Source organism: Epinephelus fuscoguttatus, linkage group LG8 (assembly GCF_011397635.1).
Source record: "Epinephelus fuscoguttatus linkage group LG8, E.fuscoguttatus.final_Chr_v1".
In the NCBI taxonomy this organism is placed as follows: Eukaryota; Metazoa; Chordata; class Actinopteri; order Perciformes; family Serranidae; genus Epinephelus; species Epinephelus fuscoguttatus.
The window spans coordinates 15,036,327-15,057,121 of NC_064759.1; the positions used below are offsets into that span (position 1 = coordinate 15,036,327).

The following is a 20,795-nucleotide window of genomic DNA, read 5'->3' on the forward strand; positions in this document are numbered from 1 at the left end:
GGCTTCACATGACAGACCCCTGAAATTGCAGTGCAACCGTTTGGCCACTACGAAAGTTGTCTTCAAAGCCTGGTGCACTTTCTTGGGGGCCTGGGTGCAAAGTGCAGAGAGGCCAAGGCTAGCTAACCAGTGGAGACAGGAAGGTGGGTAGTGGGCATGTTTCTGCATGTCAACACAGATAGCCAGCTGACTGTCTCCCACCAGGTCGGGTTGGTGCACATTGCAGTAAACTGAAGAGTAGCAAAATTAACCTAAAGACAGACATGTATTACCAGTAAAAATATTCTCGGCAGTTAACCAATAAATAGTTAACCACTGACATCCAGGTATAGACAAGTGTAGACAAGTATATCAGTAATAACAGCTGATGTTATTTGTTTATCTGTCAAGAAGTCTATGAAGTCAATTTCCATTTACAAACATGCAGCTAGTGGCTGTGCACTGCTTGCCACAGAGTCTCAGTAGAAGTATTAACAGCTATATATACAACCAGGATAGTGTGTCATGTGGATTGAGTTTCTGCCCACTGAGAGTTAAAAGCATGTGTGAAAGTGTGAGTGTGTGTGCAGGTGTCTGGATGCCACCCACTTCCCAGCAGGCTTAGTGTGAGTAGCTATCGGGACATCTCTGATCCAATCGGTCGGTTGTCCTTGTGTGTGCGTGTGGTGCAGAGGGGTTGGTGGAGGTGGAGTGGAGGAGTAGCGACCGCCGAGGTCACCTGGCAACAGCAGGGAAAGTGACGCACTGGGGTCAGGGGTGGAGAAGGAGAGGAGAGATTACAGGGGTATGAGGATAGGCTGGTAATGGGGGTGGGGGTGGGTGGTGTTGGGTCGTGCATAGTTGAAATTCAAGGATAAGGTTTCCCAACCTCTGCAGTGAAATGCATTGCGATGAGCTCTGGCCTAATTATAGAGGAGCGGTTTGGGGGAGGGGGATGTTTGGCGGAGAGGTTAGGAGTCACACTGTGAAGTGGTGAAAATGGGTGAATGTCAAGAGCAGACAGGGTGTCATGTCAGCAAACAAAAGGGTGGCAATTATTTTAGTTAAATCCCTTTAATGAAAAGCAAACCTGGTGCCACATACTGTACACATACATGAGTAGAAATGAGCATATATTCTGTAAAATAGCATTTCCTGATAGAGAGACAAGGTGAGCATCCTACAACAAAAATAAAGTGTATTTACTACCTTAGTATCGCAAATAAAGTGACTGAAGACAGCACCACAAACAGTGACCATTCATACAATATAAACACATATATTCAATTTATGTACAAAGTTGAGCTTATAAAGTGAGTCCATACAATTCTCTGATATACAAAATGGTATTTTAACCACTTCTCACAGTTGATTTCATTCAGCGCACATTCATACCCAAGCAGCATTCACCTAATAGTTGAAAAACACACATCTGTAATAAATAACGACTTGAAGCCTCTTTTTTTAAATCAAGTATTAAGTAATAAAAAGCTTCATATGACTTATTGCTAGAATATTAAGGACACTCACTGACTGTTGATCAGGCAACATGTAGCAGATATGACAAGTAACTTCTCTGAAAGTAATCAGGACTTCCTCCTCGCTGACTGTTAGCATGTTGCTACAATGATGGTGATACATTATGATGGTGGTTTAGGAGTTTTAAACTATGGAAGCTCATTTCTGCCTGAAAAAACACTAAAAGTTAAGCATATTAAAAATAAGAAATACTCAGGGTAAGTCTAATTATGTGATGCTAAGTCCAAATTTCTGACTTGCTAGTCATCATTTTGACATTTGATTTACAATCTACAGTGATTTACTTTTTAATTTTTGTTATGTAACTTTGAGACTACCCTAAGAAGATAACTGCATCAGTGCTTGCCTGATATCAGACAAAACTGTTGTCTTGTTACAGTCTGTTTCCACCTTCAGTCTGACATAGAGTGCTCCAGGGACGACATTTTTCTGTAGGCCGACATGGAAGTTAGTGTCGCCCTGGTTCCCTCGTCAATACGCCTATGAGATTTTTCCTTTGGATTTTGAATCATTGCAGAAAATAAGCTCAGAGGAAAACAAACCTTTATGATACTTATATGTTTTGTTCAGCAAGATAATCTTCTTCCAGTCTAAATGATTTCTATGGGGGATTTGATTTTCCCTAACTAATCACCAGAGATCAACGTAGTGATATTAAGAAGACAATTTGCCCTGTCCATCTTGTCTATAGCGGCCACCATTGTTGTTATTACTTCTTACTGGTTCTGTTGCACCATTTGAATACTTAACAATAGCATTAGTCCAGCATATAACACAGATTGGCTGATCGTATCCCTTGCGGCACTTACTGTTTTACATGTTTTACACTTACATTTTTATTTTAACCAAGAAACCGCCATGATGACAGATGAATCAGTCAACTCAAACTCAATGGAGTGGGTGGATTCAAGGGTCTTAACCAAGGTTACGTCAGTGCCCTCCAAGGGACAGAGCCTTCTAGCAGCTGTAGTAATTATGATAGGAGCAAAATGTTAGTCAGTTGCTATTGTAGAGCGACAAAGGTCATATAGGGAAGAGATCAGAGTGCAAAGATAGGTCAGCAAAATAGTTCCTCAAAAATCATGACCATGCTCATCCCCTAACCTTAACCATGTGTTTATTATTGTAACCATAAAGAAGATGGTCCCATAACCTTAACAAAGCAGTCATTTAATCCAAACCATGAACTTTCCCTGACCCTAACCAAGTTGCGTTTGCGCTTAAATCTAATCAAAACTTTAACCAACGGCATTGTCACAACATAAAACAGGCTTAAGGTTCTGTATGTGACTTTCAGGGTATTTAGAACAGCAAACAATTATTTGCTATGTACAGATATAGCGGAGTCATGGCGTCCTGAGCAGAGAATTAAGTCATGATACCTCTGTGTTTTGTAATCCGAGCTTCTCTGTGGTTTGTTGTTGTAAGCCAGTTGGTGCATGTATTCCATGAGATAGCTGTTACAAACCCATAGTCATCACAACTCCTACTACGGTTATCACTGGTATCGGGATGACATCATTGCGGAAGCACCCACCCTCCCTGGATTACACCATTAGCTCTGTCAGCACTGTTGTTGCTGTTTAGCACTGTTTATGGAGTTAGCACTGTAGCTGCCAGCCGCTGGTTTAGCCATCTCCATGTTGAGAACTGTGTGCAGACAACTCACACGCTCTGAATTTTGCATTGGGCCTCTTCAAGTAGTGATTTCTAAAAGTTCTGAAAAAATTCTGCCAATAAAGGCGTCATTCTGTTGCTTAATTTGGAGGACGTGTTGCTAACTTTCCATGTTTTTTAAATGATCTTGGTAGAAATGGGCTTCCATGTTAAACTGACTACAAAAAGTTTAAAAATAGAAAAATGTCTTGGCGTTAAAGAAGTTTTTTTTACTCCCCTTATGCTAGCAAAAGACCAGATTTATGTTTGAATGTACAGCGACAGGCAGGCTAACAAGCCTATTTGTGACACTTGTTTAAGTAAACACAACACAGAGCTGAAAAAAAAAACAGTCAGCAGTAACCCTGTTGCTCCTTCTGTCTATTTTCTACTAAAAACACTAAAACATTTTTATTGCAAGTTCTGGAGGCCTCACAGATGTGTGGCTGACTTCTCTTCATACATTTGATTAAGACCTTGTACGATGTCTGTGACAAATGCTAAGAACAAGCAAAGTGACAGCCCTTGTGAACTGGACATCTCTGCTTGCTCTCAAACAAGACATCAAGAATACTAAATGTGTATTTTATTATCATTCAAGTGCTAGGTGGCGCTATTCTTCTGTGGCAGGCATTTCTGCCAGGGGCTGAAAGGAAGGGAGAGGATGATGAACAGGAAACCTCCGAAAATAAGAATGGCTCCCGCTGAACCCACGCAGGCCACAGACCAGGACAGCTCATGGTGTAAAGGTATGGAGTGGTCACTGGACAGCAGGGCCAGCACGGACTGGTGGAATATCAGGACAGAGATAAGCACCAGTACACCTGCACAAAGAGAAGAATTTGGGGCATAAAGGCCATTGCACACCAAGGCTGAATTTTTCATCCTGATTGTCACTTGTTTAAAAATAAATATGACCCCACATCTAGTCAACTGTGTTGCGCACTGACTCCGAAACTTTTGTCATTAGAAATTTCCTGAATGGGTTCGATTTAAAATCCTAGAGACTAAGTTTGACCAAGAAGCAGTGACAACGACAAAACACATCGGACAAAGGTTTCTCTGTGTACCGTTTTTATGTCTCAATGTCAGCAATAGCCCTGGCTGGGGGCATTATGTTTTCGGGTTGTCCTTCCATGTACGTACGCCCCATTTGCGTGAACACAATATCTAACTGATTTCATTTTGGTGCCCAAAGGTAAAAGGACAACGTCAATGTGACCTTGCATCTGTATCTTTCATGTGAGCACACCATCTCAAGTAAAGCCTTAAGGGAACTTCCTCAAATTTGGCAAAAACATCGACTTGGACTCAGCGATTAACTGATACGATTTCAGTGAACAAAGGTCAAGGCCATTGTTACCTTGCATTAGTCTCATTCTCGAGGATGGAATATTGAGGGAATTTCTTCAAATTTGGCTCAAACATCAACTTGGGTTTAACGATGGACTGATTAGATTTTGGTGGTCAAAGATCACGGGACAAGGTCAATGTGACTTTGCATCTGTCTCATTCTTGTGGACACAGTATTTTGAGAAGGCTTCAAGGGAATTTCCTCAAATTTGGCACAAATGTCCACTTGGAAGTAAGAATGAACTGATTATAATTTGGGGGTCATAGACAGAAGGCAAGGTTACTGTGATCTTGCATCCATCTCATTCTCGTGAACGCAATATCACAAAAATGCCTGAAGGGAACGTTTTCAATTTTGGCAGAACCATCCACTTGAACTCAGTGATGAACTGATTAAAATTTGATGGTCAAAGGGACAAGGTCACTGTGACCTCATGTCTGTCTCATTCTGGTAAATGTGAAAGCTCAAGAATGCCTTGAGGAAACTTCCTCAAATTTGACAAAAACATCCTCTTAGAGTAAACAGTGAACTGCATAGATTTTGTTGGTCAAAGGTCAAGGTCACTGTGACCTTTCATTTGTCTCATTCTTGAGAATGCAATATCTCAAGAACGCCCTCAAAGGAATTTCTTTCAGTTTAAGTGAAACGTCCCCTAGACTCAACAATGAATTTATTAGATTTTGGTGGTCGAAGGTCAAACATCAAGATCATTTAACCTTGTGTCTGTCTCATTCTCACAAATGCAATATCTCAAGAAGGCAGTAAGAGAATTTCCTAAAATTTGACAGCATCAGCAGCTACAACCCATACCGGCTGTGGTGTGGTGAAGTCGACCGTGGTGTTTTTGACTTAGTTGGCTGTTAAGAGTGCCAAGATGTCACCAAAGCTTTGAAGGTATGGCTATACTAACCCCCCCCCCCTCCATTTCCATTATGGGTATTACGTGAAGTCCTCTCTTGGGGTCAGCATCATTTTAAGGGTACTGGTATCATTGTTCTTTTAAACGATACCCAGCTCTTGAAAATAACTTAATAATCTCCACAAACAACTGCTCATAAAGACAGAATAAACATCATTTTGCCAAACATCAGTCAATTAGTGACATTGCCACAGTTGAACATTATATAATAGTGAGGTCCCACCTGATAGGATGAAACAGAAGGAGGCTGGCTTGAGAAAGAAGGGCACTCCTTTGCTGAGAGACATGGCGATACAGATGGAGCCCATCACCATCATGGTCAGACTCAAAAGGGCCAAGATAGCTGCAGCTAGATTCAGCTCTGTGAAGGAGAGCAGAGAGAAAATCAAGGAGGAAAGGGAACTGAGTGTACAAATGCATAGCCTATGCAAGAATTTGAGTAAAGAAGTCGAAATCTTTAATTTCATGCAGCAAGAAATATTCAGCAAAGATGGCAAAGGTATTGTGAAATCAGACATTACATCAGCTCACAAAGTTTGATTCTACTGGGGCTATAATTGTTTATACTTCTGAAAATACAAACATGGTGTGAATTGTACCACTTCCCATACTGGCTCTGTTTTAAACAGATTTTTCTGGCATTAGAAACCTGAACAGGTGCAACCCAAAAAGCTGCTCAACATTCCACAATAGCCAGTGCCAATTTTGTGTTTTTTGACACTCGACCACGCAGATATTATTATTATTTTATTAATTAAACCAGGGCAGATACAAGCTTTAGGGATGGGTTTTGTTGTTGAGAGAGAGAAGCCAAAAAGGAGGTGATAGATAACAATGAAAGCAACAAAAACAGCAGTTTTGTTTTTGCCCAGCTACATTTTATAGCTTTTAGGTTGATTCATGTATTTTTCTTATCCTCCATGGAAACCATCTGTGCAAGGCTTTGTCCATTAGATTTTTAAATGGATCTGCAGAGACTTGGATTTTGCTTGACGTGAATCAGTCATCACAGTGAACACATTTTGTTAATATAGTTGGCACCACAGGGTGCTTTGAAGAGTCTTTGTTGTTGGTGCCTGGCATCTATGAGCTGGCTGCCATACAGCCACCAGTTTCAGGAAAGAGGACACTGGAGTGTAACGTCATGCAGGCAGCTCTGTGAGGCTCTACATATGTACCCTTGTTAACATGCTCACAGTCACAACAGTAACATGCTGATGTTCAGCAGGCGTAATGTTCAACATGTAGCATGTACACCATCTTAGAGTCCTTTCAGATCTTGAGTTGTGTTGCTTTGGTCTGAAGCAGGAACTAAATTTCTTTGTAGTTGTATAATCGCCTGGATTTGGTTCATGCTCCAGGAAGTAAACAAAACGTTGAAGCAGAGTACACTTGCAAGATAAATGTGACACTTTCTAATGTCACAATGGAGGGACAACTATGCAGGTTGATTTTAGCGCTGCTCATCGTGGACTATATTGCTGTCATTGTTCATTTTAGTCAAACCATACAGTTTGAAAACGAGGCGCGGCTCCAACTAGAAAACAATGTTTTGATGCATTGGATGTGCTGAATGTGCATATTAAGGCAGTACAGGAGGAGAAGCACATTAATAATCCTCCAGGACTGTAACATGCTCATGTTTAACCCAAACAATGTGTCATGTGACTGCAGTTGGTTCAGATAGAGGCCGGAACACGTTCTCACCAACGAACAGCACCAGAGTTCGTTTGTAACCAGACCGAAACCACCTCTTCAAGTAAGGTCTCGGTCCAGTTGTTTTGGTGCACACCTGAGTGCGATTGCTGTGTTCACACCTGCCCGAACGAACTGCACTGAGGGGGTAAATCAAGATGTCATATCCCACTGAAAACTGTGATTTACACACCCACATATTATCCCTCTAATAAAATCAGTGTTTGCTGAGTCAGTCCCTCCAGGATGTTGTGATGTTGCAACCGCAACAATTAACGTAAATTCAGTCGATTCCCATAAATTATACGCTACCTTGTAATTTTGTCCAGTCACCGCAATTTCACGGCAAATCTGACAATCCAAAATGGATAAAATCTCATTTCATGGTAGAACTGTGTTTGGTGTATTGATTCTCTCAGCCCATCTCTCTCACTGTTTATCATGAGCCTACTGTGGGACTGGAGCTCTGTGCCTGAGATAGTTTCACACACACAGTGACAGTGCTAACTGTTAGCATCACATGGCTAATGTTACCCCAAGGGATTACGACATGTTTAATGATGAAGTCGTGCCGTTCCAGTGTTCGGTGTCGGATGTTAATCTCTGCTTCGGAGCCTCGGCCCAACCGACAAAATATGTGGTGTGTTAGGTCTTGGTAACCGTGCAGAGAAAGCAGGAGGAGAGCGGCTCACGAAGACCGTCCGTCAGTGCTGCGTCCAACGGCAGCAACAGCTGTTGCTGACCTATCCCCCATACCCTCACAAGTAGATTCTAATTTTGCGGGAAACACTTAATGCTGGTAATAATAAGCTCCGAATCCAGATTTTTACTTGCCCCCTGTATTTTCTTTGCAAAAATACACCTATAAACATTGCAACATGCATTGCAATGTTTTAGAAAAGCTGCCGTGAAATCAGGCGTTTCAGGTTGCAGCAATCCCAAAAACAGCTTGTGAAATCCTGGAGGGACTGCTTAGTGTATATCCTCTGGGTTTAAGAACGCCAACAACGCACCTTCTGTGCTCACAGCTCTTATATTTTAAATGTCCTAACTTCCTTGGATGCATCAAAACAGTCCCTGCTCAAAACTTTTGACTAAAAGCTAAAGTTGACTTTATGTTCTACGTGATGTGAGTATCAGTTCTCAGCCAGCTGATCTTCAAACTATACTGAAACCAGCAGCTGCCCGGACAGTGCGTTAAACACATTCATCAGTCTAATAGCTCATGGTTTTTCTTTGGAAAATGGGTGGCAGCAGAAGTTAATGGGCTGAAACATGCAAAAACCACCAGCACGGCCCTCTGAGCACCCCAGTGAACATCTTTATTGATAGTAGCTGCTCTGTGACTGTTAGTGTGCATCTGCATGTGTAGCAGAAAACGCAGGGAGGAAAGTATGATGTCTCACTCTTGTTAGTTGTCTTCTTGAATATGACTGCGTTCTCCCCAGAGGTGAAGAATTTGAAGTAGGTGCAGTTGGATTCTGTGGGCAAAGAGAAAAAAAAGATCAGATACACACACACACACACACACACACACACACACACACACACACACTCCTATGGATGGCTGCTGGTCTTCTGTTATGTGCCTCCTATGCATCCATGCACTCTGTCCTTCCAGGCATCATTCCTATTTATATCCAAGTGTCAAGCATTAGCTGGAATACCCAGAGACACACGCACACACACACACACACACACACACACACACACACTGCCCAGCACTGCACATATGGTGCCGCCAGAGAGGGTGAGAGACAGCAAAACACTGAAGGTGGATGGCAGAGGGGAGAAAGAGAGGTGGACAGAGAGAAGGGGGCAGATGGAGGATAGAAATGGAGAGGTGTGGCTGCAGAAGAAGAAGAAGGAGTGAGGGGAAGGGGATATGTTGGCTGAGCGAATGATGAGGGGGGATGCAGAAAATATGGATAGAGGCTCAGAGGATGAGATGGCAGGGAAAAGGAGGAGTGAGTCGAGGGCAGATGGAAGGGGTGGTGAGTGAAGGGGAAAAGAGAAGGGAGCCACAGATGGAGAAGGAGGTGAGGGGAGCAGGAGATGTCAAGAGGGGGAGGAAGCACAGAGGGGTTGGTTAATACTGCATTAGACATACACTCTCCCTCAGTCCCTGTCTGTCCCTCTTCCTCGTTTCCCCCTCTCTATATTTAGACAAAAACTGTGAAGTAGTCAGATTCCACTTGACTTCACAAGCGCATAGTGATGACTTTCACCCACTGAATATCATGTGCTCCAAGATGACCACATGCACACACACACACACTCACAGATTTCCTCACACACAAATATGTTTGGGCAAACATTTTTTAACCGAGGCAGACACGCCATTTATCAGCTTACTGATTTTTTAACACATTACGCTATCACAGTCAACTGGTTCTGCTCTCGCTACCCCTGCTGAGGCTATAATTATTGAGCTGTCATGTCCCTCTCCAGCAGGCTGCGAAGATGGATAGCTGGTCTTGAGATGACAGGCGCGGCATCAGCGGGGCCGCACTTTGCTCGGGACGGGAGCCAAAGGCATGTAAACAGCGACGTGAAACAGAGAAGCAGAGATGGCAAAAACAGTTGTTTTCCTCCAAACATGACAAGCCCACGGCCATCTGCGACAGGCGGCGTGGGCCAACACTGTTAGGACGTGTGAGAAAGATTGTCAGAAGCATACTGGCTGCTCTCGCACACCAACAGACCATCTCGAAGGCACAGATAAATAACAGCTAGATAGAAGCAGCCAGGATTTTTTGACAGGGGAGATGAATTAGCTGTGATGACTGAATAGAAAAACGACACATCATTCAAGGTGCTGCATGTTAATAGTATTTATGTATATATTATCCATGTGTATCTCTCCTGGATGAGAAATCTCTTTTGGTTTCTTCAGAGCTCTGCTGTGTCTCAGCGGATCCTTCTGATTCCAGGAGCAGCACCTTCCAAAGCCTGCCTTGCCCATCTCTTTTCTCCCAGTACCTGCCTCTCTCCGTCTCCAGACTCACTTTTCAGACAGAAGTAGGTCATTGTGCGGATAATCAACGCACTCTGGAGAACCTAACCATGGTCAAGTTGAATAAAGCGCTTTTCGAAAGGAGCCGTCACAACTCTAAACACGGATGTTCGTCAGCACAATAAACCCGTGGTCTGCCCCTCATCACCTGTCTGTACTGTGTGTACAACAGGAGATGATTAGGTACCCAGTCAAGGGAAAACTTGAAATCGATGCTTCATTACACTGACAATGTTGTGAATCACAGACACTTTACTGTGTAATGCTCCTGCGTGCTGCTTTGTGTTTGTTACAATAGCACAGGAGTTGAAAGCAGCTTTACTGTGGTCTGTTTCCGAGCATCATATTTCTTTAATGATTCAATTTGCACATTATCTGTAGGATGACCTAGATACATATGTATGCAGGCAGCTTCACATACACAGCTACCCTCTCTCCATTGCTTTAAAAGGTTACAGTGGATGCACACGCAGTGTATATAAATATATACGCATGGAGAAATGATGTTAAGTGTTTATCAAAAAACATAAATATGTCGCTCAGAAATCTGGAGGTTGTTAGTGGGATGACATTTATTTTTATTAAAATGAAGTGTTGGCAAAGCTCTCCTCAGTCCCTTATGGGCTCAGATAAAAGACCTACAGATGTAAGCATATTCCCAGAGGGCATACATCGTATTAGTTATGCCTGCTCCCTCTGTTTTCACATCAGTGGTGATGGCAAAGAAAAATTGCGGCGATTAAGTGTATACATTTTTTTCCCTCAATGATGTCAACAACGTGCAACCTCTCCGAAACATCCTTTGACCCTTTTCTGTTAAAGAAGAATTTCACTGCTGGAGAGATGGTCTGTCTGTGTAGTAGAAAAAACAAATGCTTTTGAAACTGATCAGAGAAAATAGAGGAAAAGGCTGTGGCATTTGCTTTTGCTAAAGAGGAAGAAAACCTACAGCTACCAGAATGCACTGCACCAGACTTGACTAATAAACGCTCTAGTGAGTGACACAATGTGAGCTTTGCCATTTTTCCACAAGAAACAATCTGGTTGGTAGTCAGCTGGTAACAACTGATCTTGAATTAAGCTAAAATATATTTCTAAAGAGACTGTAGATGAGAAATCAGCGATACAGGAAACAATATGGTGCCCACTTCCTGTTCACAAATTCTTTTATCAGAATCAAACAGAGCACTAAAATATAGCTGTGTCTTAATACAGAGGCTGCAGCCTTTGAAGCACGCAGCCTTCGCAGTCTACCTCGGTCCTGTCCTTCGAAGACCGCATCAGCCAAACCGAATGGTCTCCGAAATAGGACGGTCTGGTCTGCGGATGATTTCTTGGTTGTGTCACGTTGTTCCCGCCCCGACCTGTTCCTGTCACCTAGCAACCAGGTGCGCTTGATGAGAAGGTGAAAGCTAGTAAATTAGTTAGATGTTAGTTACCTGTAAATCATGGACCCAGGGCTTGGCATTTTATTTTTCGGAAATTTTATTCAGTGCTTGAGGACATAGAATTATCTTCTTGGAAATGATAGTGATTGTTAGAGCGATGCCAAAGAATCTTAGTTTATATTTGATCAGCACTACCTAGTGTTACTGTCTGATCCATGTTTGATCTGCTTTCTGAGCCCAGTGTCACTCTGAAGGCGTCAAAATACCGCACTTGGGCAGTGACTTGCAGCGTCGGAAACCAACAAAAAAAAGCGTCCTTGTGTGGCTGTTTGGTGTTATATTTTATCAGCACCTGGTCACAGCAAGGGGAAACTTGGCGAGACAAGGAAGTTAAGGCGGCAGGTTTGTCTGCATGTATTTTTGTGGATAGGTGCTCCTTTTATTTTCCTTGGAAACGGACAGATTCAAAAAACATTTATTTTATGTTGTTCTCCATTGCATAGGCTGGAAGTGCTTGATGTTGTGTACCACAAACAGGCTGTAATAATGAATATGTTAATAAAAACAAACCTTTAAAAAAAAAAAAAAAAAAAAAAAAGTTAAGGCGGCGAAAGTCCGAGTGGGACAGGGAGGAGAGGTGGTTGATGCGTCCAAGTAACGCCGACTTAGACCCAAGAGAGGAGCAGTGTTCACATCCTGTAAGATTCTAAAGCCAAACCCTGTTGTTTTTCCCAAAACCTAACCACATGCTTTTGTGTGTTTGTTGTTGAAGGAAAAAAAAGGTCACTCTGCTGTGTTGTGCTGACGTAAATTTCCTGTGAAAATGGAAGTGTATTTTGAAAGAAGACAACACATGTAACAGACAGAACTTGACATAGTGTCCCAGAATGTCAACAACCAATGCACCCAGGGTACCTTGCAAGTCGTATGTGGACGTGGAAAGTCCATGACCAAAACATTGATATGTGACGAGGTCGGAGTGATAATGTGTTGGCTCTTTGTGTTTGTGGTGGTGAGTATATGGAAATGCAGAGGTACAATCTGTAGTTGGAGCAACAGCCCTAGATGCAGGGAATATTTGTTGGATGGCACGTTTTTGAGCTGAGAGATGAGCATCGAGATCTGGGCGCTGATAAGATGGAGGGATGTTTACCACCGTTCATTTACACATACTACCCACAATGTCATGATACAAAGCTTGGCGAATATCAGCCAAGTATCCCTTTAATTCACTTTCATACTGAGGTGCATACTGTAGCATAGAGGCAGCCTCAAGCTACACTTGCATGGCTGGGCAATTTAGTTTGCAGAGAAGCAGACACGAGCAGACAGTCGCAGAAACAAAACAGACACATGCCCTCCAGAAAGCTCACCTGCTCACCTCCTAGACAGCACAGACAGACAGATGAACTCAAACTCACACAGACACACAGGCGCACTCCAGCCAGAGGTCTCACCTCCAGGTAGTTCAGCAGGGCCACAGCTCGTCCTCTCCGGGTCTATGTCAGCCACCCATAGGGTGCGGATGCAGCCCTTCCACAGGCCATAATGGGCCATCTGGCAGGTCTGGTTGCCACTGAAATTCTTTGGTTGGGCCAGCTCCACCCAAAACTCTGTCCCCATGCCCAGCACCGTCAGGGTCACACCAATGATAGCCACAAAGAAGGCCAGCTTGATCTTTCCCTCCTGACTGTCGCTCATCTTGTGGATCCTCCTCCTTCCACCTTTCACTCCACCCAAACCCCCACCTTGTCCAGCCCCTGCCACTCCGATCCGACCGTCCTCATCCTGCTGTACGAAAAAGTTGGACCACATGTTGATCTCAACTGGCCCGAGGAAGATTGGGGTAAAGAGTAGTGCACTTTGGCTAAAGAGTAGAGGAGGAAGTAATAGATGAAAAAATGGAGGGGTGGTGTAGGAGAATGGGGCGAGGTTAAATGTGAAGAAAGTGGAGGTTTGGAAGTTTTAAAATAGTATGAAGACAAAGCTATTAACTAGCCTGTGATGGATGGGTACATTGAGCAAAATCAGTCATAGCGAACAAAGGATCAAGGGCGAAACAATTAAATTAGACAGAGAGATGTTAAAAAGCTACAGTGAGGTGGGTGGGGTGGATGAAGCAAGGAAATGACAAAATGGAAGGTGATGGAGGCGAGGACCAGGAGAGCAAATTTCTGTTGTCCGTCCAGTCCCCTGAAATAGAGAGATGAAACAGAGAGATGAAAGAGCAGCCGGCATATGCTTCACAAGAGCAAAATCCTTTCATCACCAGCGTAATATTTAATTTCCAAGAGCTTTATCAGCATCTACAGTATTCCCTCCCTAAAAGCCATATGACATGCTCTCAGCCAACAATAGATAAGCCATATGGCGTTTCCCTGAAAGGCAGATTTTGCTGCAGATGAAGAAACAATTGGGCTGGGTGAGCCGGTGAAGTCGGACGGTGCGGGTTCAAGGTGAGAGATAACACCACAGCGCCAGACTGGACCACCCATCTTCTATTTTCCCAGAGGAGTTGACAACAGAGCTCTTCCCCGAGCAGTTACACTATCTGTGGCTTAGATGCAGATCCCCTTTGATCGGAGGGGATAATGGGTTGCCACAAATACCTCCCATCCTGCATTACGTGTACCAGCAAACACTCGGAATCTGCAGCCATGACTCTCTTTTTGAGCGCGCATGTGGATGTGTGTGTGTGCGTTTCAGAGTGTGGCATATGCGCTCTAAGTGGGGCCAGGCTTATGGAGTTGTTTCTGTTATTCCAGACTGTGAGCAAGGGACCTTTGGAGCAGTTTAAACAACGTGAGTGACGGGGCACGGCGGTGTCGCCGCTCTGCGCAGGGTGCATGAGAGGTGATAATTCATGCCTGAACCCTCTGACAGAGAGGGGGCAGCAGTAATTAACTCTGCTGTGCAGTCCAACAGGTCACATAGTGGAGGCAGGAGGCCCAGCCAGTTAGGAAGACAGCACCAACAGGCCACACACAGTTGGTGGATCACTTAATTCAGAGTTTTGCGCTGACAGCATCAGAGATTTTATATAGGCGACGCACCACATGAACTCACTGAGTGCAGGTCCTTTGTGTACAATATTTTGCAGTGTATAAATATGAAGAGAAGTTTGAAATATGTGAATTTAAATTTATGGTTTGCAGCATATAAAGTTCTATTATTAAGACAAAAAAAAACTTTGGTTGCTGTCAGCACATTTATTAATCTTAAACGAGTAATTTAGTTAGTTAATTGGACAGAAAATTAACCTGCAACTACTTTGATACTTTATTAGTAGCAGAATTTTTTTAATCAAAAACTCCGACTGTGATAGATTTTTGTTGCTTTTCTTTTTTAACATGCTCAAACAAAAGGATTTTTTTAATGTTAACTTTTTTCCATATAATTTTGAATACCAGAAATTATGCTATAATACCTTTATCATATCATTCAGCTTTTTTTATATAATTCAATTTTTTTTATCCATCAATTCAGTCAAATCTGAACAAACTGTCAGTGCTGTTATTGAAACTTGACATATCCGCAGGCACGTGATAGCTACACATATATCGTATACCCCATAATTTTGCAACCACAGAGGTACAACTAAACACCACATCGTATTACATTGTATTATATTACACACAAAAAAGCCCATGACCTCTTAAAGCTTTCAGCTTCATTGCTCACCCTCGTTAACATGTGTTCATATGACACAATTTCTAGCATAGACTCCTTCCACTTTTCAGAATCTGGAGGTGATGTACTCTTCCAGAAGGATCACTCGAGCAGCTGTGACGACCCCTACATTTATCACAACAAGGTCATATTTTGATGCATTCTGTAATTCTGTTTGGTCCTCCATAAAGCATAACCTTGGTGAGTTAGGTACAATTATACCCTAACACTTCCCTATGTGAGCTTTTTTTTCAAAATGTGTTAACCAGATTTCATGTAGAAATGTTCCTGTTTCTGTCTGACATTTCCAACATAAATTATAAGCCAGTAAACTCATCCTGTACAACTCAGAAGGAGTAAAGTAGAACCTAAAATAACTGTATATTGAGTAAATTTCCCCTTTGCCACCTTTATATGTTTCCCAGTATCTGATAGTAATTTCGACCATTCCTCATTGTTTAATTCACACCCTAGGTCCTTCTGCCAAATGATCCTGAGATTTGTGCAAACATCTTTTGTTGCTTTTAAATTATAGTTTGATGAATTCAGAAAATACTCTGCAGATTAACCAACAATGAAAAGAATAGTTAGTTGCAGCCCTAAACTCATTATCACAATATTTGTAAAGGTAATCTCTGGCGTAGATTATACATTACGAATAGCAAATGTCTGCAGAATCATAATGTCACATGAAACATAGTGTTGTTTTTGTACATGAACAACATTATCTGAGGTATCTTTCTTTCCAACTGGTGCTCAGTAATATAGATTTATTCTTCTCTTTACTGCAGCTTGACTGGATGCTGTCGGACAGTTCAGACAAAGTAAATCTGGGGAATTAAGTGTGAACTTGTTGGGAATGAATAGCTTTAGTGTGAGTGGATTTAGGAAATGATTGACGATCCATTTATGGCACACTTCTTAAATGTAATATGTTTTGATTTTTGGGCTTGAGGGAAAGTTTAGGTGGAGTCATGAGTCTTTGGTGTTTAAACCCAAATCACATTGCAAGTCTTTTTTGATTTTGTCAAGTCGATTCAAAAGTCATCAAATTTGTAACTTGATTCTGACTTGAGTTCACACCTCTGATAATCTGTGTTTCACTGATATGTACTACATGTCACCAGACACTTCATATGTTTAAAAAAAGAACTTAAATAACAAATAGCATCAGTTAAAAATGACAAAGCCAACTCTATCTGAAAGAGTAAACTCCACTATCAGAGGAAAATCATGTGGACCTTGTGATGAGATTATTTTTGATGCCTAATTGAGTTTGATTTTTTTTTTTTTTAAACAAGTGTGTTCATCGGATTTTTAATATACTTCAAATATTACTTTAAACAACAACAACAACAAAAAAAAAGTAAGGTCCAAAACTGTTATGACAGGACAATACAAAACTAAACTAAACTAAATAATCAGAAATGCTACCTACTGCACATAATTATGTCGCATTCAACAAATTAAGACAAGTAGACTTATGTAGTCTTCTCCCCCCTCTAGAAATGTCATAAAACATTTCCATATCTCATCAAAAGTAGAATATTTACCCTGAATCATACAAGTTTCTCAAGGGCAACAGAGTGTGACAGTCCAGTCAGCCAAGCCAGTAAAGATGGTCTGATAGTAGTAGCCAGAATTTGGCTTTGGTGTGTTGAATTAGGTTTTAATCACAACTAACTTGATGACATTAATTTGGACAACAAATATGAGCAAAACAACAACATGATAAGATTATATCATCATGATATTATTCTGCAAAAAGTCAGTGACGATAATATCAATTTGTCGCCCGATCCTGACCCACAGCAGGCTCCCCAAAGGCATATAATCTCCTAATATTAAAAGCTAAACAAATCTATGCATGTCTCTAATGATCCAAAAGTTTGGAATAGCAGCCATGCATCTGAATCCTCCTCCAGCATTAACTGTAATAAAGGATATCAAGACTGCAGCTGCTGACAGCCAAGTTAGTAGTCATTGAGTTACAAACCTTGATCACATTACATCCATATTAACCACAGGATGATCGGAGGGGTCAGAGCATGCCAGGCTCCTCTACTGGAGGGATAACACACACAAATGCACACTTTGTACTAAAACATTATCCTGAGCTGTGTGTGTTTTGAAGTTGATGAAGCAACAGCTATGCTGCGCTGACTTTAAGTTTGGTAGCAGCTGAGCAGATGATAAGCTTGTAAACACGGGTGCGTTTCACACGAGGAAAACAAGGAACTCTTTACAGTTTCACCAAAGACTGCCCCAGTAACCTGTGTGACCTGTGGGCACAAGAAAGCAACAACTGTACTTGAGTGAAAATAAGAATATAACTCTGACCTGTTTGGTGTGTGTTGTTCAGTTCAGGAGGAAGAGACGCTTGAAACTTAATAGAGGGGGAGAGTGGTGATGGGAGAGTTAGTGAGAAAGCGAGAGGGAGGTACATAAGGGTTATGGAAAGTGAGTGTAACAGGGGAGGGGGCTGCAGCCTGGTTGGTTCACACTGCTGATGATCAAATGTGTGTGTCTGCACTGCTGTTTGCTCCTCAGACTGCACCCGGCAATCTCACCAGCACCCGTTCACTCAACGCACATGTTCGACTCTTAAATCACAGAGCAGGGGTGCTGCAGGGTGGTCGGCTCACATGACGACAGCCATGCCTGCATGATTAAAAACATGTCTCTATCTGTGTCAGCCTCGCTGTTTGTGTGTATGTGTGCGTCTATTTTGGACAGCCACCTGTTAATGACATTAAGTAAGGGTGAAGGAGGAGCCTGTGTTTATATGAGAGGGGCCAGGGTAGCATTTTATAGCAACACAGTATAGTGTGAGGAAAGTGAAAATGTGACACAGAGACGGAGAGTGAAAGTGAAACGGAGAGAGCAGCAGAGAGGGACACATATGGAGAAGGGAAAAAATAAGTGTGAGAAAAGACGGAGAGATAGGAAAAGGAGGGATAAAAAGGTAAAGGAGCACTAATGTCTAAAGGTAGATGCAGATATGGACTACACTGTATGAAAGTGAAATGGTTCAGAGAGGAAAATGAGAATGTGCAGCCCCATTTCATTCCTCACTGAACAAGGTCCAGGGAGACTTCAGAGACTCAGCCTGGTCTTGTGGAAAGCTTTGCTCGTGGCCCAGCCCTGCTTGGCTCCTGCACGGTTTAGGTTACATACGTGGCACAGCGAGAGAGAGGCCAACCCCAGCGGCCAGCTACTCTCAGTGAGGGCAGAAAGGAGGGAAAGGGGAGAGGGTAGAGGGGAAAGGGGGGGCTGAGGGGGTGATGCAAACTCAGAGTGAGTTGGGGAACGACAGAACAGGAGAGAATCGGAGAAAAGGGACGAAACAGGCTGTAGGCTGTGACAGGAAAATAAACACCTACAATGTCCAAAACAGTCAGGTTCATGTTCGTCTTCAGGACAGACTGCTGCTGAAGCCACAGTGCAGTTTGCAGATTGACTTTCACAGAGAGAAAAGAATATGTTGGACACATGACAGCTGTGATAAATTGATTCGTCTGGAGTACAACTATCTGTTTTAACGCACATATGTGTGTCTGTTCTTTAAAATGACTTTGCTTCTAATTATGCAGCCTATCGCTGCTCCTCCATCATATGAGATTGATAGAAAGTGTCCACTGGCAATCTGAGGCCATTAATAATCTACAGTATGCTGATGTGAACAATCTTGTCTCTACATCACTCAAGAATTCTTGTTAGCAGTGCTGATGTATGCTTGAACACACTGAACTGCACATATGTGTGCTCATGCATGCAGCCATGCGCACACTGACCACACATGTGCACATTACAGCTGCAACCATCTCTCACTTTAAAGTTGTTAAGTAATTTTGACGAAAAATATTTGTCTGATTAAGACATAGGTCTAGTGATATCGTATATTTTTATGTATTGTCAACAAATTCCATGATAAGACAAAATCCATTTATCTGTTCTCTGTTGTTGTCCAAAAACTATTAAAATACATCAAAAAGCTACAACATGGGCTCTGTGGTTTGTTTAACTCAATCCTGCATGCATGATTCTTGTGGCATTTACAACCTAGTTCACCAGATCCGCAGCCGAAAATACAGCCCCCATAAAACAGGCAATTTACTCCATTTGAATCTATATCTGATAAAACCTACAACATTTGAGTAAATGATTTACATTTAAATTGTATGTGTATGACCTGTATTTAAAACTTCATAGTATGACATAAAAAGGCAATGAAAAAAAAGAAATAGTAAACAGTGTCTTAAAAGTAATCAAAAAATCATAGTGAAGTATTTAAAACAAAGAAGGTAAAAGTAAAGAATCTCAAAAACGTGACAAAAATTTCATATTGTAGAATGTCAAAAAATGTGGAAAAAAAACATAGAATGATATATGAAAAAAAAATCACAAAAAGGTCATAGTATAGTATGTCGTCAAAAATCGTGGAAAAAAAAGAACGTCATAGTATAGTACGTAGTCAACAGTCATGGAAAATGAGTCATAGTAGGCCTATAGTAAGTACTCAAAAATCATGAAAAAAAATCATAGTAAAAGAAAGTTATATTATAGGATGTAGTAGTAACGTCATAGTATACTGTGTCGTCCAACATCATGAAAAAAACATAATATAGTATGTCGTCAAAAAACACGAAAAAACGTCATAGTATAGTATGTGGTTCAGAATAATGAAAGAACATCATAGTATAGTACATAGACCAAAATCGTGAAAAAAGTCATAGTATAGTATGTATTCCAGAATAATCAAAAAACGTCGTAGGATAGTATGTTTTCCAGTTTCGTGAAAAAAGTCATATTATTGTATGTCATCCAAAATCATGACAAAACGTCATAGTATAGTAAGTCGTCAAAAATCATGAAAAAACGTCATAATATTGTATGCGGTCCAGAATAATGAAAAAACTTCATAGTATAATATGTCGTCAGAAATCATTAAAAAAAGTCATAGGATTGTATGTCATCCAAAATCATGAAAAAACCTCATAGTATAGTATGTCGTCAAAAATCATGAAAAAATGTTATAGTATTGTATGTGGTCCAGAATAATGAAAAAAACATCATTGTATAGTATGTCATCCAAAATAGTGAAAAAAAGTCATAGTATAGTATGCCGTCAAAAATCATGAAAAAACGTCATAGCATAGTATGCCGTCAAAAATCATGAAAAAACGTCATAGCATAGTATGTCATCCAAAGTCATGAAAAAAGTCATTGTACAGGATGTTGTCTAAAATCACAAAAAAACATCATAGTACAGTGTGTCGTCCAAAATAATTTTAAAAAGTCATAACATGGGATGTCATCCAAAATCACAACAAAATGTCATAGTATAGTATGTCCTCCAAAATCACGAAAAAACGTCATAGTATAGTGTCCAAAATCATGAAAACACGTCATAGTATAGTATGTTGTCCAGAATAATGAAAAAAACGTCATAGTATAGTATGTTGTCCAAAATCATGAAAAAAGTCGTAGTATTGTTCATTCATTCATCTTCTAACCGCTTCATCCTCTTGGGGGTCGCGGGGGGGGGGGGGGGGGGGAGCCTATCCCAGCTGACATCGG

The 20,795-nt window shown here is 41.5% G+C and overlaps 1 protein-coding gene across 1 annotated transcript; it reads right to left on the bottom strand.

The window, feature by feature from the left end:
* Nucleotides 1–1,042: 1,042 nt before the first annotated feature.
* cacng6b (calcium channel, voltage-dependent, gamma subunit 6b) lies at nucleotides 1,043–17,663 on the bottom strand. The gene is made up of 5 exons (XM_049584550.1): nucleotides 17,556–17,663; nucleotides 13,004–13,739; nucleotides 8,549–8,623; nucleotides 5,671–5,808; nucleotides 1,043–3,998 (listed from the first exon to the last, which is right to left on the bottom strand). The coding sequence occupies exons 2-5, from the start codon at nucleotides 13,359–13,361 to the stop codon at nucleotides 3,778–3,780; spliced, it is 792 nt and encodes a 263-aa protein (XP_049440507.1). The 5' UTR covers nucleotides 13,362–13,739; nucleotides 17,556–17,663; the 3' UTR covers nucleotides 1,043–3,777.
* Between the last annotated feature and the right edge of the window lie 3,132 nt (nucleotides 17,664–20,795).